Genomic DNA, 12,149 nt, shown 5'->3' on the forward strand with positions numbered 1-12,149 from the left:
CTGGGGGTCATCCTGAAGCGGCGGCCAGAGAAGAGACAAGGACACGAGCATCGAATCGCCATGCCTTTCTTGGCCATCCGGAAAAGGTTTGGCCTTAACATAGATCAATGGTGGACAATCCAGAGTGCTGAACAGCCCTACAAGATTGCTGCTCGATGCCATGCTTTTGAAAAAGAATGGATAGAATGTGCACATGGAATCAGTGTTATCCGGGCAGAGAAAGAGTGCAAGATAGAATATGATGATTTCGTAGAGTGTTTGCTTCGGCAGAGAACGATGAGACGTGCAGGTACCATCAGGAAGCAGCGGGATAAGTTGATAAAGGAAGGGAAGTACACCCCTCCACCTCACCACATTGGCAAGGGGGAGCCTCGGCCCTGAGCAGAGCAGCTGCTGATGTCTGGAGGCTGATTTTCCTGTTCTCTGTTCTTCATTGGAAAGGTTGTTTACGGGAAACCTCCTTGTCAAAGTGTATAAAAATAAAGGATTGCTCTATCCTAAAAAAAAGAAGAAGAAGAAGAAGAAGAGGAAGAAGAAGAAGAAGAGGAGGAGGAGGAGGAGGAGGAAGAAGAAGAAGAGGAAGAGGAAGAAGAAGAAGAAAAAAGAAAAAAGTAGAGTGGGGCTGTCGTCCTGGCCATCAGAGACTTCACCTCTCTGGGCTCAGTTTCTTCATCTACATGTGATCGGGATTGAAAACTCAAACGCCCACAGAGGCCAGAAAATAATGTAGACAAGGCAACAAAGGGGGAAGGTGGCACCCTCCCTGTGTTGAAGAGCAGGCATGCTTCTTGCACAGCACTGCCCTTCAGTGCCCGCCGATCATCGCCAATTGATGCAAGACTGTGGGTCAAGTCTTGTGGCAAGGTTGTCTGATCTTTCAAGGGAAGCCAGCAAAGTGGATTTTTATGTGAAGTCTCTTGAATAGGTCAAACTCAAGTCCATAGGCCATTTACAGCCTGGAGGCCACTGGTTTGTGGTCTGAGCACCAGCGGACCACCTGGCTTCCTTCCAGCTCTTCAATTCTGTGTGTTCAGGAGAGGAGAACATTCTTGTAAGTAACTGTTTAAGGGAAGGACCCAAAGTCTGGACCTCATTCTGGCGGCTGGGCCTCCGGTAACTGCCAGCCTGACCCCTAAACTGCAGCTTTATGCAAGACATGTCCCCCATCTGCCAGCCCCCCGCCCCACCAACACACACACATCAGGGGGCAGAAATGGGGGGTGAGGAGGAGACAATGATCATTTGTCCTGGGGTGGGCCAGGGTTCAGCCCCTCCTGTTCTGCCCCTAGGAGTGCCCGCCCTGCCTAGAGAGCTAGGCCTAGGGGCAAACTCCCCACCCTTAGGCTGCCCTGCACAGGGGTGCCTACCGGTGATACAGTCTCACCTAATAAATTCCTGTCAGAAAAGCTGTCAGGGCCTGGGAAATAAATAATGATATTTAACATTTTGTAATAACAACAATTAACCAGTAAATAATATCCTTTAAACTGCAAACGCTAGAGTAAATTAATTCTTCTAATGAGCTGTCAGGCATGGAAGAAAAAAGTCCCCGTGTTCTTTGTTGCCACGCGGCTGCCGTGTGAGCAGCCGAGGAAGCTCACCTCGGGCCCTGGGAGCTCATTACAGGGAAGCACGCGGCGCGGGGTTCCCGGGAAATCAGCCCGGCCTCGCCTGCAGCCACGTGGGCACTCGGCCGCCGCCCGCACCCGGAGCCCCACGGCCCCGCCCTCATTGCGCACGGCGCGCCCCTCCAGGTGCCGATCGCAAATGGGCAGCGCGGAGGGCATTTCAATTAGAGACCTCCCCCTCTCCCTTCTGGTCGCCTGGGCGGCTCTCAGCCTCGAGGTGGAGGGGGCACAGGAGCTGGGAACGGAGGAGGCAGGAGGGGGAGAAGCCCTGCGCGTCCCTAGTCCTTGCTGCGTGACCTTGGACAAGTTTCTTGCCCTCTCTGGGCAGGGACGTTGTAAATGGAAGTGTGAAGCTAATCAAACCAGATGTGATTACTTCTGAGCTCCTGAGAAGTCCGTGACCATAAAAAGACACCTAAGAGTGAGGCAGCTCTTTATGTACTGATTCGGAGTAATCTCCAAGATATATTGTCAGGTGACAAAAGCGAGGCACAGAAGAGCTTGCAGGGGATGCTACATCTTGTGTATTAAAAGTAGGACTCAAGAAAGAGAGTATGTGTCCGTGTTTGCTTGTATATGTCTAGACAGGAAGCAGGTAACATTGCTTGCCTCTGGGGAGGGGAAGCTGGAGACGGGGACTGAAGGGAGAGTTCAGTGAACAACCTTTTATACCCTTATTATTTGAACCATGTACAGTTATTACCTAGTCAAAAAATAAACGTTACGAAAAACAAAGCCATACACATCAGGGGTCAGCTTGTCTCAGTAGCTTTCAGGAAGTGGAAGCCACAGAGGCCCAGCTGAACTGAAGCCGCATCTGAAATACCTCCAGAGAGACAGCACACTGCCTCTCTAATAACCTATTCTAGAGACAAGCTAGTGAGTCAGGAAGTCCTTCCCAGTAGCTAATCCCATTCCCTCCTGCTATAATTTAAGTTTCTCTCTTCATGTTCTGTGTTTGGTGGGTGAAACGGCTGATAGATAATTCTCTGCAGAGAGCTGGGGGTAGAGGACAGCCACTGTATGGACAGGAGAGAATGAAGGGCAGTCCCAGCCCTCTGGAGCCCACAGGCCTGGGTTTGAATTCACTTCTGTCACTTGCTCACTGTATGGTGTTGTATGTCACTCTCCCCACCACGCTTCCGCTTCCTGTGGTCCCCGCCTCCCTCGGGGAGGATATTAAGTGCTGGGCCTGGTGAACAGGCATCTACTTCCCGTGGAAGCCCGCAGGTCCATTGCTGCCCGAGATGGACAGAGACCCCCTGCACAATCCTGGGTCATCTACCCTCCCCAGATCTATGCCTCTCCCAGCTGCGACGCCCAACCCCGCCTCCCACCCGGAGCAGCCAGATACAGCCTCCCTACGGCCAGACGCAGCTTTGTCCATTTGGCGCCTAAATTGCCATGCCCTGAATCTAGAACAAGTTCAAGGTAGCTGGTGGCTGAGATAGAGTTGGAGCCAGAAATCACCAGAGGTGATCACTTCTGAGCTCCTAAGAAGCTCGTGACCTAAGACACCTAAGAGTGAGGCAGCCCTTTATGCGCTGGCCCAGGGCTTGAGGAAAGCACTTGAGAGGCTGCTTTGGGGCTGGGGGTGAGAGAGGGTTCAAGCCAGGAGAACTCCCAGCCCCCTATCACCATCTGACCAACTCCCCCTTTATCTATTTTGTATCCTTGCCATCTTCATAAAGTGTCTTTTGATTAAAGAGTTCCTTAGCTGGCCAGGCGCGGTGGCTCACACCTGTAATCCCAGCACTTTGGGAGGCCGAGGCAGGCAGATCACGAGGTCAGGAGTTCAAGACCAGCCTGGCCAGCATAGTGAAACTCCATCTCTACTAAAAATACAAAAATGAGCGAGGCGTGGTGGCACATGCCTGTAGTCCCAGCTACTCAGGAGGCTAAGGCAGGAGAATCGCTTGACCTTGGGAGGTGGAGGTTGCAGTGAGATCACACCACTACACTCCAACCTGGGTGACAGAGTGGGACTCCATCTCAAAAAAAAAAAAAGAAAAAAAGAGTTTCTTGGCTAAAACATATTTGAAATGCCCTGACCTTGGCCATTCAGAACTGGGCACCCAAGGCATGAGATTTCAGAAGGAGCAGGGACAAGGGGGGGAAAGAACCCAGCGCCTACTGAGGACCCACTTTATGCCAGGCACTTCCCATGCAATTTTCCCTCTTAATCCTCACAACCTGTGGTTTGAGTAGTAGTATCCCCACTGTATGGACAGGATTAGGGAAGCTCCAAGGGGTTAATAGACTTGCCCAGGTGTATTCAACAAATAAGTTGTAGTTGGGCTAGAATTTGGACCCAGATCTGCTGACTTCAAAGTCACATCTCCTAACACACTGCTGCCTGTCCCAGCCCCTCACTTCACCATCTAGATCTATTAATGTGATGGGGTGCAAGTGGAGTGGTACAGAGCTGGGGTGTGGGAAGGAGGCCAGCTCAGCCTCTTGAACCTCTCTTTCCTCAGCATCTTCTACTCTGAAGCATTGAGATGAAAATTCAAGGAACAATTGCTGATTGTAAGAATTCATGAGAAAGGCTCCCCTTCCCTGGGAGCCTAGAGGAAATGCACTGGCTTCTGCTCTCAGAATCTGCTTCCTCCTCTCTAAAGTAGGAATTACTTAACCAGGCAATAACTAGGCAGAGGGAGAGTATGGGCCCCTCTGATGTCATCTTTAGGAGAGTGTGGTGGCTGAAGCTTAGGCACAGAAGTCTAATACACATGAGTTCAAATCCAGGCTCTACCACTTACAAGCTGTGTGACTCAGGACAAGTTACTTAACCTCTCTGAGCTTTGTTTTCCTTCCCTGCAAAATGTGGATCATTGCCACTGATCTCTTTGGGCTGTTACAAAGGTTAAGAAGATGACGTGTATAAACTACTTAGCATGGTGCCTGGGCATTAAGTAGGCACCCAATACATGACTACATCTGTCCTGATGAGTTTTTTGTTGCCCTGCCAGACAAACTCAATCTCCCAGACCAAAAAGGGCAGTTGTCCTGGTGCCTGAAATAGGCAGCCTACCTCTGCAGCTTCCTGATTTGGGAGGCAGCCCAGAAAGGCCTCCAGGCTTGGTTTTTTGCAAAGGGCAGCGGAAAATCAAAGCTGAAGCCAGCAAAACAAGGATCCCAGCAGTGGATCTGAGTCAGCTGCTTCTGGGTCTGGGGGTTCAAGAGTCTTCCTCAAAGTAACATAGCTTCCTGGTTACCCTGTCCTCCCTGTAGCTGCCCCCTTGGCCTGAGTCCTCTGAGGGCCCTGGGCACCTGTGTGCACAGAGCATCAGCTGGGAAAGAGGGGTGCTCCAGTGAGTAGAGGAAGCTGGGTCTCAGCCACGCGGAAATTAAAACCAACTTGCCCAGCACTGAGTTACCATGTCGCCTGAAATCAGATTGATTTCTTGGGCTTGTTGTGACGGCAGTGTTGCAATTGATTCGTCTGGATGGCGGGGAGTTTATCTATTCAGAGCTGTCTGTCACTGATCTGAATAAGCTGCTAAAATAGCCCAAATACCTGGCGAGGGCGAGGTCCCCACCAACCTCGGCTCAATATTAATTATAATAATGAACAGGCATGAGGAGCGTTGGTTCATTGCTTGCCCAGCAGGGCTGGCCTCTGAGGTTTGGTGTTTAATATTCATTTCATGTCAACAATGTGCAAAGAGCGAGTAGACTCTCCTAAGCTGAGAGAAGTCTGCAAGGGCAATGATGTTGATCTGTGCTTCCATGGGACTAAGAAGGAGCCAGTGCTGCTGAAACAGAAAAGGTTTAGGTTAGACCTCAAGAAGAACTTCCTAATGACCAACAGTGGATGGACATAGAATATCTAATTCAGCCTGGACGAGTTACTGCTCCTCCTTGACTCAGCTTCCTCCTCTGCCTGGCCAGCATGGTGAAACCCCATCTCTACAAAAAATACAAATATAGGCCGGGCGTGGTGGCTCACGCCTGTAATCCCAGCACTTTGGGAGGCCGAGGCGGGCGAATCACGAGGTCAGGAGATGGAGACCATCTTGGCTAACATGGTGAAACCCTGTCTCTACTAAAAATACAAAAAATTAGCCGGGTGCAGTGGCGGGCGCCTGTAGTCCCAGCTACTCGGGAGGCTGAGGCTGGAGAATGGCGTGAACCCAGGAGGCAGAGCTTGCAGTGAGCCAAGATAGCGCCACTGCAGTCCGGCCTGGGCGAAAGAGCGAGACTCCGTCTCAAAAAAAAAAAAAAAAAACAAATATCAGCTGGGTGTGGTGGTGCATGCCTATAGTCCCAGCTACTTGGGAGGCTGAGATGGGAGGATCATCTGAGCATGGGGAGGTTGAGGCTACAGTGAGCCATGATTGTGCCACTATACTCCAGCCTGGGTAACAGAGTGAGACCCTGTCTCAAAAAAAAAAAAATAAATAATAATAATAATAATAATAATACTTCTTGGAGGTGCTGCTACTGCTGCTCCTGGCCAGATAGCAAGAAAAGGAAAAACAAAACAACAAAACTGGCAGGTTCTTCTGGGTTGTTGGTTCAGGGAGCAACAAAGGGGTCCTACTTCGGGTGATAAATCACCCTTCTCAGCCTTGGTACGGAGCGAGCATTCCATCAATGGGGCTTTTGTAATAATTATTGATTCTGTGAATATTTATTGAGCCCATGCTATATGCCTGAATCTGAAGAAAAACTATTGAACAAGCCATGATCCCCAGCTTTTAAGGAGACGAATTCTGGGGTTACTGTGGGAGCTAGGGCACCCTCCTCACTGGAGGCTCTCAGGAATAAGGGTGAGCCCTGTCTCTGGGAGATAGCTTAGAAAGTGCTCCTGGAGGCATGCAGATGGATGTGAAGACCTCATGTGGTAGCTGCGTGGGGTTGTTTGAGGCATAATTATCCAGCAGAAGACTCTGCTAAACATCAGTCAAGAAGAGCCCCTCCAGAATATTGTTCTTTCAGAAAGGGGAGGATCCTTCTCTCGATGGGTCTTGCAAAAATGTGGTCAGACTTGGGGATCAAGTCTGCAAGAAGCCAACAGTGACCAATTGACTCCCCTGCCCCTAAAGACACCAACTGAAATTGCAGCAAGAAACATGGAGGTTAAACGAGATTTGGAAAGCAGTGAAGGAGACCATGATGAAGAGAGTCCCCTGGCTGTCTGGAAGCCTGGTCGGCTGCCTTCCTTGTGACATTCCTTTCTCTGTTCCTACAAAGCTCTCCTCTCTCTCCACCTCAGCTGCTGGTGGAGACCCCCATGGCCAGCCTTAAGAGAAACATCAGAAGAAAGTTAATAGCGAAACGCTCTGGCGGATCTAATTGATTTTTTTCCTATTGGTTCCCTAATATAGGCAACACTGTTCCTGCCGTTTTTCTGGGCTGCAGATTATGTCATAAATAAAGAGATTTGCTTCCTATTTCCATGTGCTTATCTTTAATAAGTTAAGAACTCAACAAGCTTTAGGAGGACTTGAAATAAGCAAGAGATCCGGTGGTGGCTTCGGCTGTGGCGGTGGCTTTATTTCAACAAAGCGGGAGGCAGATTGCTGAGGTGGGTGGAAGAGAATTTCCATTCTTTGAGTTGCACTGGGCCTGGGCTCAGCTGGGAGAAGAGAGGGGCAAGTGGGAGAGCTGGGGGAGGAAATTCGTGGTGGCAGATATAGTAAAATGGATGGACCCAGCCCATGGGGCTGCGGGTAATGTGGGAGTTAAGAACATAGGTTCTAGAGCCAGGTAGCCTGGGTTCAAATCTGAGCTCCGTCATTGTTTACTAGTTGTGTGACTTTGGGCAAATTACTTAGCCTCTCTGTTTCCACATTTTAAAAATGGATAATATCTAGCTCATAGGTTGTTGTAAGGATCAAAATGTAAAGTGCTTAGAACAGAGCCTGGCACAGAATATGCACAGAATATATGTTAGCCAGTATATTATTAAGACATCCTCTAACTCAGTTTACCTTAACTGTTGCTGAGCCTGTGCCATGTGTCAGGCCCTGGCCTGGGCTTCATAGATGAGTTCACTCTGACTTCAAGGAGCACCCAGCCCCGTGACTGGTATGAGCTGGGTGTCCGCACTAGGGGGAATCCAGAAAGTGAGCGGTCACCCCTTTCGGGGAGAGACTGCCGTCCTATGGCCCTCTCTTGAGGTTCACCCACTCTCCAGTTCTGGACACTCCACAGATTAACTCACATTTCCTGAAAACTGACAGTGAACACAAACTGTGCAGCGCGTGCAGAAACAGCCTCACTCAAGTTTAAGTACCGTGTATCTCATGTGTGCCAAGCTCTGCTATTTATTTGCAGGGTCTCATTTAGTCCTAATCAGCCCTATGAGGACAACAGTATTGCTATCTCCCATTTTACAGTTAAGGAAACCAAGGAACAGAAAGGTGATTTGCTCAAAGGCTTACAGCTAGCAAGTAGCAGAGTGAGGATTTGAATCCAGGTCCATAGACTTCCCCTGCTCTAAACATTGCCCTGTAGCCCTCATCCTGCACTTACAGTGCACTTACAATTGCAAGCATTAATAAGGCACATATAATATGCAAGATCCTAGGCGTAAGGGCTGAGGGGTAGAAAAAGAAGTAGATAGAAACAAGCACCTACTATGTGCCAAGCTCTCCAACAGGTTATCTCGCTGAATATTTTTCTGAAAGGCAAGTGGCATCATTTTCCTTTCATAGGTAAAGAAATGGAGGTTCCAAAACTTGCCCAAGGCAAACATTAGGCTGGGATGATTTGAACTCAGGCCTGCCTCTGAAGTCTAACTGATGCTCAGGATGACCCTCAATCCTCAGCTTCTTTTTTCTTTTTTTTTTTTTTTTTTTTTTTTTGAGAGTCTTGCTCTTTCAACCAGGCTAGAGTACAGTGGCATGATCTTGGCTCACCACAACCTCCGCCTCTCAGGTTCAAGCGATTATCCTGCCTCAGCCTCCTGAGTAGCTGAGACTACAGGCGTGCACTACCACACCCAGCTAATTTTTGTATTTTTAGTAGAGACAGGGTTTTGCCACGTTCGTCAGGCTGGTCTCGCACTCCTGACCTCAGGTGATCCACCCACCTTGGACTTCCAAAGTGCTGGGATTACAGGCATGAGCCACCACGCCCGGCCTCCCTCAGTTTCTTGATGAGCAGTCTCCCTTTCTAGCAGGCCTTGCTCTTGCCTATCCCGAATGTGGCCCTACTACAGATGGGCTGAGAAGTGGAGCCCTCCCCACGACAGGCCTTGGGTGGCCTCCCCCTTTCCCAGGAGATGGTCTCTATCCCGGGCTTCCATTTTGTATTCTTCCTTTCTCTTGCAGGCCATTGTCTGGACCCACATATTCTGTTGCTTTAAGGACTGGTGACCTCACAATCAGTTGCCATAGAGACCATTGTGATGTCACAAATAGAGGACAAGTAGTTCAAGGAGGAGTGGGGGAGGGAATATGCTAGAATTAAGGGACATTGGGAATTTCTGTCCTATTTTCATGCCCAGAAAAGGAAGTGGCTAGGATGTATCCAAGCCTGGGTTCTGATGTCTAAGGGAGACTTGACCATGCTTTCATACCACTTCCCCTGGGTTCTCCTGAGACTGTGATGCCTCTAAGGCCCAAATAAAGGGTCAGTGAGAAGGAACATCAGAAACACTCCCCGCCACTCTGGGGCTATAAGAAGCGGGCTGCTTTTGTAGCAGGAAGGAATAGCATTAGATGCCAGGAGGATCTGTGTGAATGGAAGATCTCCCCGGAGGTAATGAAGGGCCCTTACCTTGGGAAGCTTGAAGCGTGGGAGACTTGGCCTCTAGGGCTTCCATAGCCTTGTTTAAGTACCTTGTGGAGATAAGCATGCTGTCTTTCAGGGTGTTGGGGCTGTTTCCCCTCCCCAATCTGGGCGCTCCTTGAGGGCTTTCCCTCTCCAGTAGCTAGTTCAGGTCCTGGCATACACACAGTGCTCAGTAAGTGCTCACTCATTCAGTAAATGAATGAGTGGGTGATGAATGAATTGGGAGGTAGTAGGGTGAAGGATGAATGAATAAATGGACAGATGGATGGGCAGGTAGGGCTCCTAGAGATTTCGTACCAGCCACTAAGCTTTGCTACACCCCAGCTCTCTAGCTACATCCCACACCACAATTCTTGCTTGCTGCCATCTAGCCACACTAACCATCTCTTAGTCCTGCCTACTCATATACACGCTGTTCCCTCTGCATGGAATGCACTTCTCTTCCTCTTCAATTAAATAACTCATCCACATCTCCCTGTAGCCTCCCGATGCCCACCTGCCAGGGGCAGCCCACAGGATGCACCCGGGGCCTCTTCCCTCTTTCTCAGGAACTCACCCCACCTGGTGACTCACTCTCTTATCACATGGCCATCAACCTGGCACCAGGTTCCCAGCCCCAGAGCAGCACCATAAACCCAATGCCTCTGGACAGATGTATTTTATGTAAGTTCAAGCACTAGAAATATTGAGTTCAGAGGATTTTATTTCTAGACCCCTCTATATTTCTCTGGGATTATCGCCTGTCTTTGTTCCCTCCCTCTCTTGGTTACTATCTTTGGACCCTTTCCAAGCCAAGCTGCCTTGATTGCTTGGGATGACAAAGTTCCCCAGCATCCTCCCATGCGTCTCTGGGTCTGGTGAGAGTGACCTTGGGGGACCCTTTCTTCTTCCTTCAGCATAACCCTGCAGGTGGCCACAGTGCCAGGCAGCCTTGGCTTTTAGGAGCTGGCTTCACTAAGAGACAAAGTGTCAGGGAACATGAAGGGGATGGTGAAAGTGGAGGCCTCATGCCCCCCAGTTGCAGAAGGCTATGCTTAGAATAAGCTCTGGGGTAAAGAGGGGATGGAGAAGGCCAGCTGTTCTCTTTCCTACACCGTGCCAACCTAGCCTGACACCAAATTAATAGCATTCAAATGAGATGCAAAGCATTATGCAAATCTAGAGGAGAAAGCCACTCTTACCAGGCTGTTGGAAGGCCAGCACCTTGAGTCCTTTACGGAGGACCCCACGGGCTTCTTTCAACTTCAGCCCTTGAACCTTCAGCACCAGCTGGTGTGAAGAATCCAATGAGACTGGTGCAGCCTTCTCCCTGATCATCTGAGCCAGAGCTCACTCTGGCCTCACCCCACTGCAGGTACTCAGGGCCTCCTGAAATGACACAGAGGCAGCCACGGAAGATAGCACAACCTCCCTCTGGATGCCAGAATTCCGGCTCCCCACTCATCAGCAGTGTATGCAAAGTAGATGCAGGGTTTTTTTGCATCTATTTAACCGTCCATTAAAATGGTCCCTCGCCCGTCACCTCTGCACAGGCTCAGGCTTCCAAATTGCCAACCCCCGCTGCCTGCAAGCACCATGTGGTTCCTGAGCCTGGTAATTGCTGTGGTGTTTGTTGAGCTGTGTTTGCATTTGATTGTCATTTAACTTTCCATCTTTCTCCTTCAATCAAACCAGAGATTGGGCTTTTGCAATTGATTATTCATTTTATTTTCATCCCCTTGGTGGTTTTCGAAGAGTTTTCTCTATTAGTGCCACAAATTTGAACGCTGGGACTTCTCCTGCCACATGATGGGGGAAAGCCTCCTCCCATCCATCCCAGAGCTCCTATGTGAAAATAATCTAGCCAACATTGTACATCTTAAGTCCTATCCCCAGTCTCCCTGTTTTAGCACCTGCCTTATTTCTGCCCAGCCGGTGGCATTAAACATTTATGGAGCTGTGGAGGATCAAAGGCCTCGGCTGGGGGTGGTGGGCAGGCTGGAGGCCTCTGTTTGGAGATGGAAAGTAGCTCACATCAAACCACTTTCTGCTGCTGTCTCCATCTACCCTGAGCTCTTCCTACAGCCAATCTGGTCCAGCTCCTGGAGCAGGAGCAAATGTCTGGAGCCAGGACTCTCCATTTATCAGAGCAGGGCCCTCCTCCTGCCCCTAAATTCAATGGGTTGACTTTGGGTAATGCAGGGAGCCCTGGCTGGAGCACTGGCATCCCTGACTGTTCCAGGCACTGCAAGGTCTAGAAGCCTGCTCCACGAAGTGGGTTGAGGTAAGCAGGCAGCTCTGTACCCCTGGGAGCCTCTGGAGTGAGGTGGCAGCCCCTGACCTTGCCTCCCTGAAACACCAAAACCCCTTTGGCTCCACAAAAGATATAGCTCTGGTTTGAAAGCTGTCTTAGAAGAGAGTAATTTTCTCCGCCTCTCGCGCAGAAAGCAAGTGTCATCTCTGCAGAGACTTCAAAATAAGTCACCAATGTGCCTGTGATCCTACAGATTGATGGACTGTTTGGAACTGGGGAAGTGAAGCTGGCTTCTCCAGGGATGGGGGCTCTATGAATGTCTGGCTTTGTCTGGGCAGGGGTTGGGGTGTCTGGGATTGAAGAGCCCCTTCTTTCCTCTCTCTGGTCTCTCAAACCTAATTCAGTCACTGTAGCTCAGACACACACCCCACCCCCTGGCTTCTGAGTCAGCAGTGAACCCCACAGTTCCTACCACTTGCCATAGTGCTTGAAAACATACCTTAATGATGCCAGATTGCTCTGTTTCAGTTCAAATATCTTCG

At 49.8% G+C, this 12,149-nt stretch overlaps 2 protein-coding genes across 3 annotated transcripts in view; one reads left to right on the forward strand and one right to left on the reverse strand.

The window, feature by feature from the left end:
* The window catches only part of PIPOX (pipecolic acid and sarcosine oxidase), a 105,723-nt gene that overhangs the window by 36,180 nt on the left and 57,394 nt on the right, over nucleotides 1–12,149 (reverse strand). The window lies entirely within an intron of this gene.
* LOC116474589 (NADH dehydrogenase [ubiquinone] iron-sulfur protein 5-like) lies at nucleotides 61–411 on the forward strand. The gene has a single exon (XM_032163161.2). It carries the CDS (start codon nucleotides 61–63, stop codon nucleotides 379–381), a length of 321 nt encoding a protein of 106 aa, XP_032019052.1. The 3' UTR covers nucleotides 382–411.

Source organism: Hylobates moloch, unplaced genomic scaffold (genome assembly GCF_009828535.3).
Source record: "Hylobates moloch isolate HMO894 unplaced genomic scaffold, HMol_V3 SCAFFOLD_10, whole genome shotgun sequence".
In the NCBI taxonomy this organism is placed as follows: Eukaryota; Metazoa; Chordata; class Mammalia; order Primates; family Hylobatidae; genus Hylobates; species Hylobates moloch.